Below are 14,142 nucleotides of genomic sequence, written 5' to 3' on the forward strand. Positions count from 1 at the left end.
AATTGATTTTAAGTTATGTAGTTTTCAAATCCATTGAAAACATTTAGTATTAGAGGATTCTGTTGACGGTGAATATGAGCAGTTTTGTTATAATCGAAATGCCAAATCACTACATAGTATAAAATAATTCGCTTTCTCTGTACCTATATATATATATATTTTTTATTGCCTTTGTATGCAGACGAGCATACGGCCCACCTGATGGTAAGTGGTCACCGTCGCTCATGGACGTCAGCAATGCCAGGGGCAGAGCCAAGCCGCTGCCTACCATAAAGAACTCTCCGCAAGCCTCGTTTGAAGAAGGACATGTCATAGCGCTCGGGAAACACCGTGGAGGGGAGTTCATTCCAAAGCCGGATGGTACGTGGCAAAAAAGATCTTTGGAAACGCACTGTCGATGAACGCAGCGGTTCCAGATAATATGGATGAACTCTGCTCCGATGGCGGGAGGTGCGATGATAAAAAGGAGATGAGGGCATACATATCCATATGTATGCTTAAATCTTTAAAACTACGCAACGGATTTTGATGCGGTTTTTTGAATAGATAGAGTGATTGAAGAGGAAGGTTTATATGTATAATAACATCCATTAAATAGTGGAGAAATCAATAATAAATTACAATTTCCGAAGCAAAGCGAGGGCGGGTCGCTAGTAGATTATATTTTACAACGAATGAACGTATCACAGTAGTGATGATGTTTCTAGAAACATCATTGAGTTTAATAGTAACGAGCTATGACCTTATCGACACAAAAATTATGCCAAGCATTCTAGATACTGGCTCTCAGAGGAAAATATCAGAAATTACGATGTAATAATTTTATGAGAGGACGTAAAAACACGGTAAAGCCTCGAATTGCCGAATATAAAATGCTTTCGGAACATGACTTCGAGTTTTATTATGATGCTAGATTTTTTTTACTGTCTTCTATCAGATTTTGCGTCTTTTTTTTAGATTCATTATCTAATCGTCTACAATTTTAGCTAGACGTTTCTAAATTTCTCGTAAATTTGTAGCTTACGTTCTTTTCCTGAACAACTCATAACAAAATATTGTAAATGGCCATCGGGTAAGTGTAATTACCTAAATAAATGCATATATTCAGTTTATCTTTAGTTTAGTTGGACGTTAATAACGGATCATTTGGTTAAATCTCTTATTTCCTTTCTACTATAATATAATATTACTCGTCCCTTGAACGAAACCCATATAATGCAACTGTAATCTGTACGTGGGCTATGAATTTTTGGGAGACCACCATATCGTATTATATCATATCATATTATTATATCATATTAATAAAACACAGACCGTACTATGCACAATTCAAATCATGATTTATGTTTACTATGTTAAATTTCATTCAACTTGTAATTTCATTCAAGAAGCAGAAATTCTGTAATGATTTGGTAAATAAAAAAATATATGAACCCTGAAAAATATTTTAGTCTGTAATATCCATGACGTCTTGGTGTTAAATGATGTCTATCACATCCGGCTGGGACTTGTAGCTGGGTGATAAGAACAGAATATAAGGTGTTTGCGACTGCAAGCGCTCTCGCGATAAGATAGGTCTGATCAATGTGCCTGTCTACGTAGAAAATGATCTTGTCCTCAATTTGTGTTTACCGCATCAACCTCCTCCATCTTGTTAGCTGATTTCTTTATAGTAGGAAAATATAGTGAACTTCAACATTAAAGTATGTTATTTATATCTACAGTTTTTTTTCTTTAAATGGCGTTAATTATGACCAATACTGCGCTTTGCGGCCGCCTGTAATATTCCAATTTTTTCTAAAACCATAACGCGAATTATTTTAGTTACCAATGCAATTACCAATTACCAAATCCAAACATGAACTGCTTTTCATAGAGGGTTGACGTCAAATTAGTTGTAGGAGATAGAATTGTGAATCGACAAGCTACAGATGGATATATATTTATATACTAGTAGGAAGAAGAGTGAAAAATAAATAAAACTCAAAGAAAAAGAAAAAAATACAACGAATTGAGCGTATATTCTTTCTGTTCGATTTAAAAGTCTGTTAAAAAAGGAAACAAGAATTGAGATGAAACAATTACAAAGTCGTAATTCAGTGGAATGGATTCGCAAAAGAATGATGTGAAAGTAAAAATACAGGAAATGGTTCGGAATGATTGTACCGCGTCTTGTTCATCTAATGGAGATACTTTAGCTTTTGAATAGTTCGTATTTTTGGAATACTAGTTTTTGAACACGTTAATAAATTTTAAGAATACTACATTTTTTTAATTTATTGCTTATATGGTATGACGAGCTCATGACCCACCTGGTGTTAAGTGGTTACCGGAGCCCATAAACATCTACAACGTAAATGCCGCCAGCCACCTTGGGACATCAGGTCTTACTTTTAACAGTACAACGGCTGTCCCGCCCTTTAAGCCGCATCGTATTACTGCTTCACGGCAGAAATACGCAGGGTGGTGGTACCCAACCTTGCGGACTCACAAGACGTCCTACCACCAGTAATGTACGTTTATTTAGAATTATTTTATTTAAACGTATTCATGATATATTATGGATTTAGATTTTTTTGCCTTTCTTTTTAAATGTCTTTGTAACCAGACGAGCGTACCGCTTATCTATTGGTGAGTAGTTACCTTAGCTCATGGACGACAGCAATGTCAAGAGATTAAGCCAAGCTGCTCCCTACCGTTGAGTACTTTCCGCAAACCTAGTTTGAATAAGGAGTTGTAATAGCATTCCAGAAACGTCATATAGTAGCAGGGAAGTTCGTTGAGGAGCTGTTTGATACACAGCAAACAACTTAGTATGTGTGAGCTCTGCTCTGCTAAAGCGGGTAAACTGTAAAGATGGGTAAGCAGTGTATTGGATAATAGTGTATGTTTTATGACCTTGGAATCGAACAAAGTTGCAGTATTATATTAACAGGGGGCTGTGTACGCCACAAACTGTAGCTTAACATTTCAATTCGCTGTCAAGGAAATGTAGAGTGATACAAAATTAAATATTATTTATTTATGGCTCATCACAAGCTAAAGTCGTCGTGGCCTAAAGAATACATACGGTTAAGGTTCTATTGGTGTTACGTCCTGTGGCTGTCCTTGCTCTGAAGTTCAAGTGCTAGCGCTGAATTTGTCGTCATTATTCGAAAAGTCGTGAAATTTGATAGGAATCAATTAAGTAACTTGAATTAACTAAATAATCGAAGAATGTTTGAAGTGTATATATTCCAAGGTGGTGCAGTGATCCGAAATCTGGCTGTTTTCTACTCGTAGGCGTTATATCTCCACGGCATCAATCTCAAAGGATAAGACATCCGGCGAACTCGTATCGAGCGATGCAGCTGTGCCAGTGTTCCAAGCCAGCAGACAGCCACCAATTTTTCTAATGCAATACGTACTTGACATATATCCACCAATGACTTCCATGATGAGGGAATAAAATCGTGTATTAAAAATCAAACTCGTAAAAATTTAAATATGCAAAATTACTTAAGAATTGCTACATAGATCACAAGACTAAAGGTAAGTGGTGGTTTTCATGTGGTGAACCACTTAATGCCACCACGTCTGTGGAGCTCCTTGACAAGTCTAAGCAAAAAAAAGGCTAAACATATTTTCGTGGGAGCGTTTAATATCGCTGTTTAGTTTAAGTTTTTTTTTTAGTTTACCTATATTTTGTCTACTATTAACAAAATATGTATTAATTTTGGTTTATCTAACTTTAAAAGACATATAATGTAACTGGTAAAAAATAAAAAATAAATGTTGCAAAGATGATTAATATTAAAAATGTCGCATATTATACCTTTAAAACACTCTCCTGTAAAATTAGTAAGTTTTGAGATTATACAGTTTTAATGCGAGAAGACGATTTTAGAAATTGTCTTCTCAGAAAGAAAAGATCGTCAGAAAAGGAGACGTCTTTAGAATCGTATTAACTGTAATAATGATAGAAGGCGTTTTTTTCAATACGCGAAAGAGAGATAAATACTCGTAAAGCATTTGAAATTTAATTAGATAGGGATCTAGGAGTACTATAATATATAAAACTTGTGATTAGAAACTGTTTTTATACTATTTTTATTTTTTAATAAAATGTATTATATTCTTCATGTTACTGTTGTATTATTGGTTTCACATATTAGGGTTTCCCACATTGAGTATAAAATACTAAATAACATTATAAGCGACTTCATAACTTAACATAAGAATCTAGAATATAGAATCTAGAATTAGAAAATGTATTCAGTTATTGGTTACATGTAAGCGTTTCGTTAATTAGTTTACAGAAAAAAATGTTTGTTTTCCGCAGCTTGTTGCAAATAAATAAATGAACACCGAATCGCATTTCACATGTGAACGGTTCCGTATATATGTGTTATAGTGGTGTCACTCAATCAACCTAATAGCCTCTAAATTACTTTGATCGTTTTTCCGGAAGGCTAATGAATTCTCACGGCTCAATACACAGCACGGTTGAGAGAGCGCAGCGGAGCTTGTGTAACTAATATTCAGTTCTCAATTAAAACCGTAGTTCATGTAGTAGGTACATATATTTTAGATGACTCCCAAACTTCGTAATTTGGCAGGGTAAACCTTTTCGGAACGAGTTCCCGTAAAGGATGATGAACATAAACGTCTTTGTGATTTAGCCGTTTGAAATCGCAATACTTGGCAGCTTAGGCACAGATAGTTTTTAATACGCTTTTATTAGCTTCAGACGTATGTATGTTAGTATGTAATGGAATCTTTGAACATGATTTGGACCCCCTTCAAAACGTCGGATTAACTCGAAATTTGGTATACTTAATAAGGTCCGATGAAAATTCAATATTAATAAAAAAAAAAATATTGAAAAAATTAAAATTCAACTAAAAAATGAAAAATAAATGATAGATTAAAAAAAACTAACAAAATACGCTTTTATAGAAAATCCAAATAAAAAATAGAAAATAAATTTTAAAAATTTCAGGATATTATCAAAATAACCCTTTTACTCTTATCTATTCCTAAAATATTTATAGCTACTGATACCATTTTTAGTTGAATTTTCTATAAAAGTAGTAAGTTTTTTTTTTTTTTTTTTATCTATTATTTATTTTAGTTTAATATTCGTTTATGGTCATATAAATATATCGCTGAAACTGAATCAAAAGGTTTTATATATTTTTTAAATACTGGCATAGGTTTTATTATTGCAATGTATTTCAGTTAGTAACATCAATTGGATTTAAAAACATGATCTTGAATAAAAAAATCCTGGCGGTAGGACCTCTTGTGAGTCCTCGCGGGTAGGTACCACCACCGTGCCTATTTTTGCCGTGGAGCAGTAATGCGTTTCGGTTTGAAGGGTGGAACAGCCGTTGTAACTATACTTGAGACCTTAGAACTTATATCTCAAGGTGGGTGGCGCATTTATGTTGTAACAACTTAACACCAGGTCGGCTGTGAGCTCGTCCACCCATCTAAGCAATAAAAAAAAAATATATATATACACAAATAACTTTTAGATATACCTCTACACAATTTGAAGCCGTACTTTTTAAATAGGTACTATGAAAATAACAGAATTCGAAATTCACAAAGCTGGCACTCCGCGTTAGGCACGATTTATCTGAAGACATAATAAATTTACATTATACCTACCAAGCTGTCGAAAATTTAATCTTCGGTAATTTAAGTGAAGCAAATCTATTCCTATACCCGTTACGTAGTTGTTCAAGTTTAAAGCAAGTATCCAGGGAAAGTTGGCTTCAAATTTACGGGAACGTGCTCGGATCAAGTTTTCGTATTTTGGGTAGTTTACACCCTTATCAAGCTGGTAATGGAAAATGTGACGTGTTGATCTTCAGATTTTAATAATGTTTTTTCTAATAGAATTTCTGACGTTATTCTCTGATTTTTAGTTTAGGAGAATCGCATAGTGTCATGATTTGCTGCATTATACATAATATTATACTTTCACATAGACTAAATAGATAACACAGAGTGTTGAGTGTTCTCCAACTTCTTCATTGGTTTCTTATTATTACATTTCTAAATGCTTTGTAAATACATCTATTGTAGGAAAATATATTGTTCTATAAATCTATTTATTTATTCTACATTATTTAATAATGTACTCAAAGGTTTGGTCCATTTTGATAGATCATTCTGAATATGGTTAATAATGGTATTATTATAATTTCTCTACATAAAAAAAATTGCCTGGAAGAGGTCGCTTTTAGAGAAAATACCGCCTATTGTACGATTATACTAAGTTTTTCTTTTTATTATTTTGGGCAGTCCAATTTACGGATACCCGGCGTTAGGGAATCTAGTGCACTAAACAACTCCGCCGCACTCTTACACCCGACGTCCGATCACCGCCAGGGGTCAGAACCCTGTCAGGATTCCGGCGGTCAACACTACAACCAGACTCGCGGCGCCACCCCTAGGCCAGGTTATGTCAGACTCCAAGATAACTACCCATTAAGCACCATCGAATATTTTCTGATTCATAAATAGTTGCGGTATGTGAATAAGGTTCGGGTCGCATAGATTTTTATATAGCACTAGCCGCACCCGCCCCCTTCACTGGGCATTTAAAACTAATATTATTATTTATTGTAATTATTGTTAGGGAGTCCAACACTCATATAAATATTAGCATATCCATTAAGTACATGTATTTTCTACATTGGTTATCAAGTTTCAAGTCAATCGGATGCATGGTTCAGTAGTTATAACGGAACATCCGTAAAAACCACTGTAGATTTATATATTAGTATAGATATGTAGGTAGCCGAATTCATGGCCCATCTGGCGTGAAGTGGAGTTTAATTTCATGGTTATCACAACGTGAATGTTACCATCTGCCTAGGTATGTGAGATGTCAATTTTATCATATAAGGATTGTCCCAGCCTTCAAGCCGCATAGCTATTGCGCGGCAAAAACAGAACCTACCCGGGCGAGCTTATAACATCAGAAAAACAGTTTTTTGTAGCTTATAATATAATACCAGGTGAGCCTGCTCCTATGCGATATGCTGGGAGAGATTGGATGCGGAAGGCAGAGGATCGTTCATTGTGGCGGACTATGGGAGAGGCCTACATCCAGCAGTGGAGAAAGACAGGCTGATGATGAGCCTGCTCCTCAAATAAAAATATTTGGGGTATCATATCCTTAAAGTTGTACCTGTTTGAAACCTTTATGCATCTCAGTAATAGACCTGTAGTTCACACTACGGCCCCTTCACGTAAGCCTAAGAGCACATATGGAATTTAGGAGCACTGTTAAAAAAAACATATCAGACTTTTTAATAGTATATACATATATGTACATAGTTTTTCGTTGAAAGTATAGAAAGTCCTAACAGTCTGACAGCACCACGAGCACTATCCCTGAAACTAGCACATTTTTACAGGTATTTGGCATAACCACGAGAACACTGTGGCTTTAAGCGGAGGTCGGGGCCGATAGTACTACGTCGGAGGCACGCGCCGGCCTCCTCGCAGCCCCTCACACCGCTCAGCCATGGTTCGCGATAAGAAACCACAGAAGACCGACTCGCAGAAATGTAAGTACATTGTAGTATAATACAAACTACGTCGAAGTTGTCGTGGCCTAAAGGATAAGACGTTCGGTGCATTCGTATCTAGCGATGCACCGGTGTTCAAATCCCGTAGGTGGGTACCAATTTTTCTAATGAAATACTTACTTAACAAATAATAAGATTGACTTCCACGGTGAAGGAATAACATCTTGAATACTACTTATATATTAATAAGGCTGTTCTACACTTTAGATCGCAGAATAGAGATGTGAGCAGAAAGATTTCCGATGGAAGAAAACTGTTGAGGAGATAATGTTACTATATTCTATTTTCTATTATAGAATACTCGCTGCCGCTATAGCCGATGTATACTATTTATTGCCTTTTAATGTGAGGTCCTTTGATTCAAGACTTGTTAAAAATATGATTTTATTCTGAGTTATATATTAACTGAGTATTATATTAATAGTATTATAGTGTTTACCGCATTCTAAGGCAGATAAACAAGCTATCTCGTCTGCTCAGGTACCTGTATTGTCAAGTTGCTATTCCCATGAAGTATCTTCTATATAGGTACCTTTTTAAATCAGGTATAAGCAAGATATCAGCTAAATACTAACACGATTCGCAGTCCTCAACTGTTGTTCAGATCTAGAAAATTACTTATAACGTCACATATGGAAACAAAGCCTTTAAATTTATCAAAAGAAACCATATCATTAAAATTTCCAAGAAAATTTAAATTATTTTGTTGAACTACTACAAATTCTATTTCTTTCAATAAAACAACTGAAGTTCGACAATTGTAACCAGTAATTCCATTAGTGTTTTCCACTCGACCTAAATCTTTTCAATTTTACGATCTCCGTCTTCTACAAAATAAACAAGTCAACTGGTTCATTAGTATATAGAATTTTCATCAGTGGGCATTCAATTATTTTAATGTAAGATTAAATAGCAAGATTTGTTGGAACAAATAATTTCGATGTTCTTTTGATCAAATTTTGGCATCGATCGTAATGTACGTGTCCACAGAGGATAGATACAGAACGCAGGTATCTGGTAGTTAATGGTCGTAAATCTATTAGGTATGCCAATGCTCAAGCGTCGTTTTGCAGGCGTCATTACAAAACTTCACGAATCAATTTCTCAAAATAAGGATCAATTCCTCGTGTTATATTCAAAATTAGAGACATATAAGGTAACAATTATTTTTTATTTTATTTCTTAGATGGGTGGACGAGCTCACAGCCCACCTGGTGTTAAGTGGTTACTGGAGCATATACACATCCACAACGTAAATGCGCCGCCCACCTTGAGATATTAGTTCTAAGGTCTCAAGTATAGTTACAACGGCTGCCCCACCCTTCAAACCGAAACGCATTACTGCTTCACGGCAGAAATAGGTGGGGTCGTGATACTTACCCGTGCGGACTCACAAGAGGTCCTACCACCAGTAATTACGCAAATTATAATTTTGCGGGTTTCATTTTTATTACACGATGTTATTCCTTCACCGTGGAAATCAATCGTGAACATTTGTTGAGTACGTATTTCATTAGAAAAATTGGTACCCGCCTGCGGGATTCGAACACCGGTGAATCGCTCAACACGAATGTACCGGACGTCTTATCCGTTAGGCCACGACGACTTCAAATTAAATATTTTTGCTTTTTAAATTCAATATTTAAATTTTAATTAGTAATTACTTGAGTACTTGAGTAATTACTAAATATAGGTATGGAATTACTTTGGGTGAGACAATTGATGTAACATTATAGTTTAGGCATCGCCACCCTAAGCTAGACATAAAATGCAGACGAACGAATATAAAAATTAAGGCTTAGACCTCTTGTCCCGGGATGGGTGTTGTCATTCACATTATCTATGTCTACGAACTACAATCAACACCAAGTTGGCCATAAAATTTGTTTTAGTTGAAACAGTAGCGGGTAGCTATCACTAAACACAATATATTTGACAGATGCCTGAAACTTACTAACGAACTTTTCAATATAAGGTTGCATGTAAGCAATTTCACCCCCTAGAGGGAAAATTTACCCTTTGTCGTTAACATCCAAAAAACAAAATTTGTAACTACACTATTTACCACATAAAAGTATAGCAGTTAACCCAATAAAGGATGAAAAGGTTGCAATATAAATACAGATTACGACGCCATAAGTATTAATAACGCTAGCAAAGTCTGATTTCGATGCCCCATTTTATTGAGCTATATTAATAAAAACAAAATAAACTGAACGGAGAAAATAATAGACGGAGACGAGGCGTACCGTAAAATTTAACGATATCGAATCTATATCAGCGAAATTAAAGTACATATTTATGAACTATCTAAGCAACAGTACTTTTAGAGCGTTCGTAGCCTAATGGATGAGACGAACGGTGTGTTTGTATTGAATTATGTCACTAAGCTGAGCCCCGAATTCTCTGACATGTAGCATTATTTTTTCGTAGCTGACAGAATAACGTATGGGTATCTTAAGATGAATGGCGGTATTTATATTATGATATTTATGTTCTATGCTAATCACACAACATCACATGTATTGTGAGCTAGTCTGTCTATATTCCAATATTCATTAAAGAGTAAATCAATATTAATCCATATATCAGTACTTACAATTTTGGTATTAGTGTAATAATACTTTGTGTGGAATATTAAGGTGTTTTATATGAAAGACCAAGATTAGGACCTATGCTTATATGTACAGTCGTGGTCAACTAATTAGGGACATTCAGGATAGTGAAGGGCTATAGCCGGTTATGTACATTTAAATATAAAACCCTATTGATTTCTCAGCACCTATTATTTGCATAATGTGGTCCGATTATTATGCTATAAATGACTGTAAATAAAAGATTTAATAAATAGAAAAAGTATTTAATATCAAAGATTAAACATTGATTAAATATTAAGGTACAATTCTGTAGTGGACATTTAATTAAGGACAGTAAACTATAATGAAAAATACAATTACACAAAACTTATAATCTTCAGTGTTATAATATCTTTAACAGCTCCATTTTATTACGTGTAAAATCAGTACCCAGTAGCAAAACCTTTGTTAGTAATAATTACCGCTTGACACCGATGTGGCATAGACATTATCAGTTTCTGACATGTTTCGACAGGAATATTTGCCCATGCCTCACAAAAAGCTTCATGAAGTTCATCCAAATTTGTATTACGATAAGTGGCAACTTTTTTCCTGATTTCGTGCCAAAGGTGCTCAATTGGGTTGAGGTCTGGGCTATTTGCTGGCCAATCTAGCACCGATACAAACTGACTGGTAAGAAACGACTTGACTGAATGGGCGGTATGTTTCGGGTCGTTATCCTGCTGAAACGTCCATATAATAGGGAGATGCTCCTCAGCACAGGGAAGCATAGTTTCTTCCAATATTGCCTTGTATTGATGTTGGTCTAAGTTACCCTAAACTTTCCTCACAGGTCCCACTCCACGTCCAGAAAATGAACCCCATATTTTAATGTTTCCACCGTCATGTTTCACCTGTTTTTTTGTGAATCTTGGATTCATTTCCGCTTTTACAGGACACCGTAGATATTGCCTTCCATCTGAAGAAATCAAATTAACCTTGGTCTCGTCAGAGAAAAGTACATGTTGCCATTGGGCGTAGGTCCAATGTCCATATTTACGTGCAAATGCCAAACGAGCATTTCTATGTTCTTTCTTCAACAACGGTACTTTGCGAGCCACTCTTCCGAACAACTCTACTTCTACCAAACGTCGTCGAACGGTCCTCGCAGATACACCGGCTCTTTCGTTTGCCCCAAACACTTCGTGTTTAATTAAAATAGAGCCTAGAAACGGATCTTTCTTAGCTAACCTGGCTATCATTCTATCTTCTTGCGGAGTCGTTTTTCTCGATCTTTTTGTTCTGGACACATTTAAAGCTGTGTTATAGCGCTTGAAATGTTGCACTGCATTGCATACCATAGTTTTTGAACAATTTAAATGTTGTGCTATCCTTCGGTATGACCAACAACGCTCGACAAACTTCATGACAATTTTTCGTAGTGTTGGATCGCAACTTTTATTTTTGCCCATTTTTCTTCAAAATAATTCTCAAAACTTAAAATAAAAATCTGGATTGCCGCCAAAACGACCACTAAACAATAAAAAAAGAAACAAAAAAGTATTAAAATTCCAATTTTGAAATTAGAACACAATACCTCAGTGTCCCTAATTAAATGGCCAGCCAGCATTCTTTGAACCAATAGCACTATGATATTGTATCAGCTATACTGTAAAGAGGTTTAATGTTTAAGAAGTTGTTATTGTTTGTATAATCGCGCACATAAATGACTAATTACACTTACATGTAAAAGATATGGAATAATGCTAAGACTCGTTGGAAAATAAAAAAAATATTCACAATTTGAGTTAACTAGAGATTGTCCCTAATTAGTTGACCACGACTGTATATGACTAGCGGCCTGCTCCGGCTCCGCTCGAGTCTTTAACAAAAATATTAACGATATTTGACAATTTTATTTTTTCAAATAAAAGAACACTTATTGCTTCATAACTATAATAGTTAGACATATGCTGTTGCGACACTTTTTGTAAATAAGAATATATTCCACAAAGTCGTAGTACATTATTTTATTCTATCATGAATACTTTCGCAGGGCACGCGATGTAAAGAATATTTTAGGTAATTTTTTTACACCTTAGGTTACATTATCGGAGTTTTAGTAAGAATACCTAATTTTTTTCAAAAAAGATTATAACCTATGTCACACGAGAATAGTGTAGCTTCCAAATAGTGAAAGAATTTTTCAAATCGGCTCAGTAGTTTCGAAGCCTATTCAATACAAACAAACAAACAAATCTTTCCTCTTTATAATATTAGTATAGAAGTATAGATATAGATCAAATTTACTAAATAACATCTAGTTTGTCTTCAAAATATGAAACACAAACTGTCCCTTACCAGCAACTCCGCAATTAACCAACCACTAATTGTAATTCAATTAATTCTAGTCATAACCGACCCAGCTAAACAACTGGAAAATTTGGGACAATTTATAACTCCTTTAACTTTACGACTAATTGCTTTACCATTTGACCTAAATACGAAATTATCTTAAAACATAAACCCGAGACTCGTAAACGCAACATGGGCGCTTAACCGCTATTAAGAGTCGCCAAGCTCGACTTGCAAAAGCTCAATAGCTTTTGAGGCATGGCTTTGCTTTACTTTTATAAAAGATTTTTGATGAAAGAAGCCTATGCGCTTGTTAACACGGGGTTCAGAGCTTCGGTTTTACTTGTCACGTCAGAACACAGATAACTCAATTTAACGCTATTTCAACTTCCCTGGTTCACTATGGAAGCTAACTAAGAATGTTTTATTTGTATTTGAAATGATTCCGTGAACTCATTTCTTCCGTTGTATCTATCACCAGCGATCTAAGCAGTCTACACTTGGGAATCACTGTTTTCTGTTAAAAGGAGCTCGTCGGACTTTTGCGTGTGCGTTCGAGTCGATTTTGTTCTTCTTAAGCGTTTTACTTTTGTTTTAAAATAACCGGGAATAAGTCATCCTATCGTTCATCCTATCCCAAATTACGATTCACTGTACCATCGCCCAGACAAAGAGCAAACAAACGTGTTGGGTTACTGCACTATCGAGTCAGTCCCTAGAAAGAGTGATCATTGCGGTATTTAGCTTTGGAAGGTGCGGATCCGATCAGTCTAGTCTAGGCAGCGGCTTGGCTCTGCCCCTGGCATTGCTGAAGTCCATGGGCGACGGTAACCACTCACCATCAGGTGGGCCGTATGCCCGTCTGCCTACAAAGGCAATAAAAAAAAAAAAAAAAAAAAAAAAAGTCTTAGTATGATCCGCTATCTCTTTCTGCTTGAGGCGATTCTGATGAACTTTATAAGAGACCTCTCATTTATAGATTTTCTGATTCGGTCGGCCCACCGCATAGAAGACTTGCTACGCAGTTTTATGCCAACCACCCTACCTCGCACGATCAAGCTTTCTATAAGCTACCTCGGAATTGAACTAATGAAAATTCCCTCTCACTGAACAACTAGCATACTGACCTCAGTTGTGATAAAGCTCACTCGAGTTGCGTTCCTCTTCTTTATTTCGGTACTATCACTATGAATTGATCTAATTGATCTTCATTTAGAATATTAAAGTTTTTTTTAATTTCCTCAAACAATGTTACCATATCAAACGTCGAATAAACTTTAATCCAGCAATAAACCAAAATTTAATTGTAGCCTAGAAAATTACTAGAACACTAAAGGATAATACAATAGTTTTGTATTAAAATAATCAAGAAGATATCCATCATTTTAAGCTCATTGAATGCTTAAAGAATAATTGCTTATTTTGAAACCTTAATTAAATTTTAAAAGGTAGTGTTGAAAAATGTACTGATGTCAAAAGAAATGAAAAACCCAATATTTAAAAAAAAATTATTTTCGTAGCAGCTTGATAAAAAATCTTGATCAGTAGATATAGCTGTCGATGCGAAAAAATCTGCTTTTGAAGTGATATTCAGTAAATTGCGCCATAAATTTTATGAACTT

At 35.3% G+C, this 14,142-nt stretch overlaps 1 protein-coding gene across 3 annotated transcripts in view; it reads left to right on the forward strand.

Annotated features, from left to right (window-relative positions):
* LOC114240837 (uncharacterized) overlaps nt 1-14,142 on the forward strand; it is a 208,325-nt gene that overhangs the window by 18,045 nt on the left and 176,138 nt on the right. For 2 of the 3 annotated variants that reach the window (XR_016323535.1, XM_089729691.1), the window contains exon 2: nt 7,416-7,568. The exons of the other annotated variant lie outside the window; for it this stretch is intronic. Coding sequence is in view for 1 of the 2 variants with exons in the window: in XM_089729691.1 (XP_089585817.1) it covers nt 7,526-7,568 (43 nt within the window). In the remaining variant the exon portion in view is untranslated. The remainder of the gene's footprint in view (nt 1-7,415; nt 7,569-14,142) is intronic. 3 annotated transcript variants of the gene reach the window in all.

The sequence above is a fragment of the Bombyx mandarina genome, chromosome 09, assembly GCF_030267445.1.
Source record: "Bombyx mandarina strain Sakado chromosome 09, ASM3026744v2".
NCBI classification, from domain to species: Eukaryota; Metazoa; Arthropoda; class Insecta; order Lepidoptera; family Bombycidae; genus Bombyx; species Bombyx mandarina.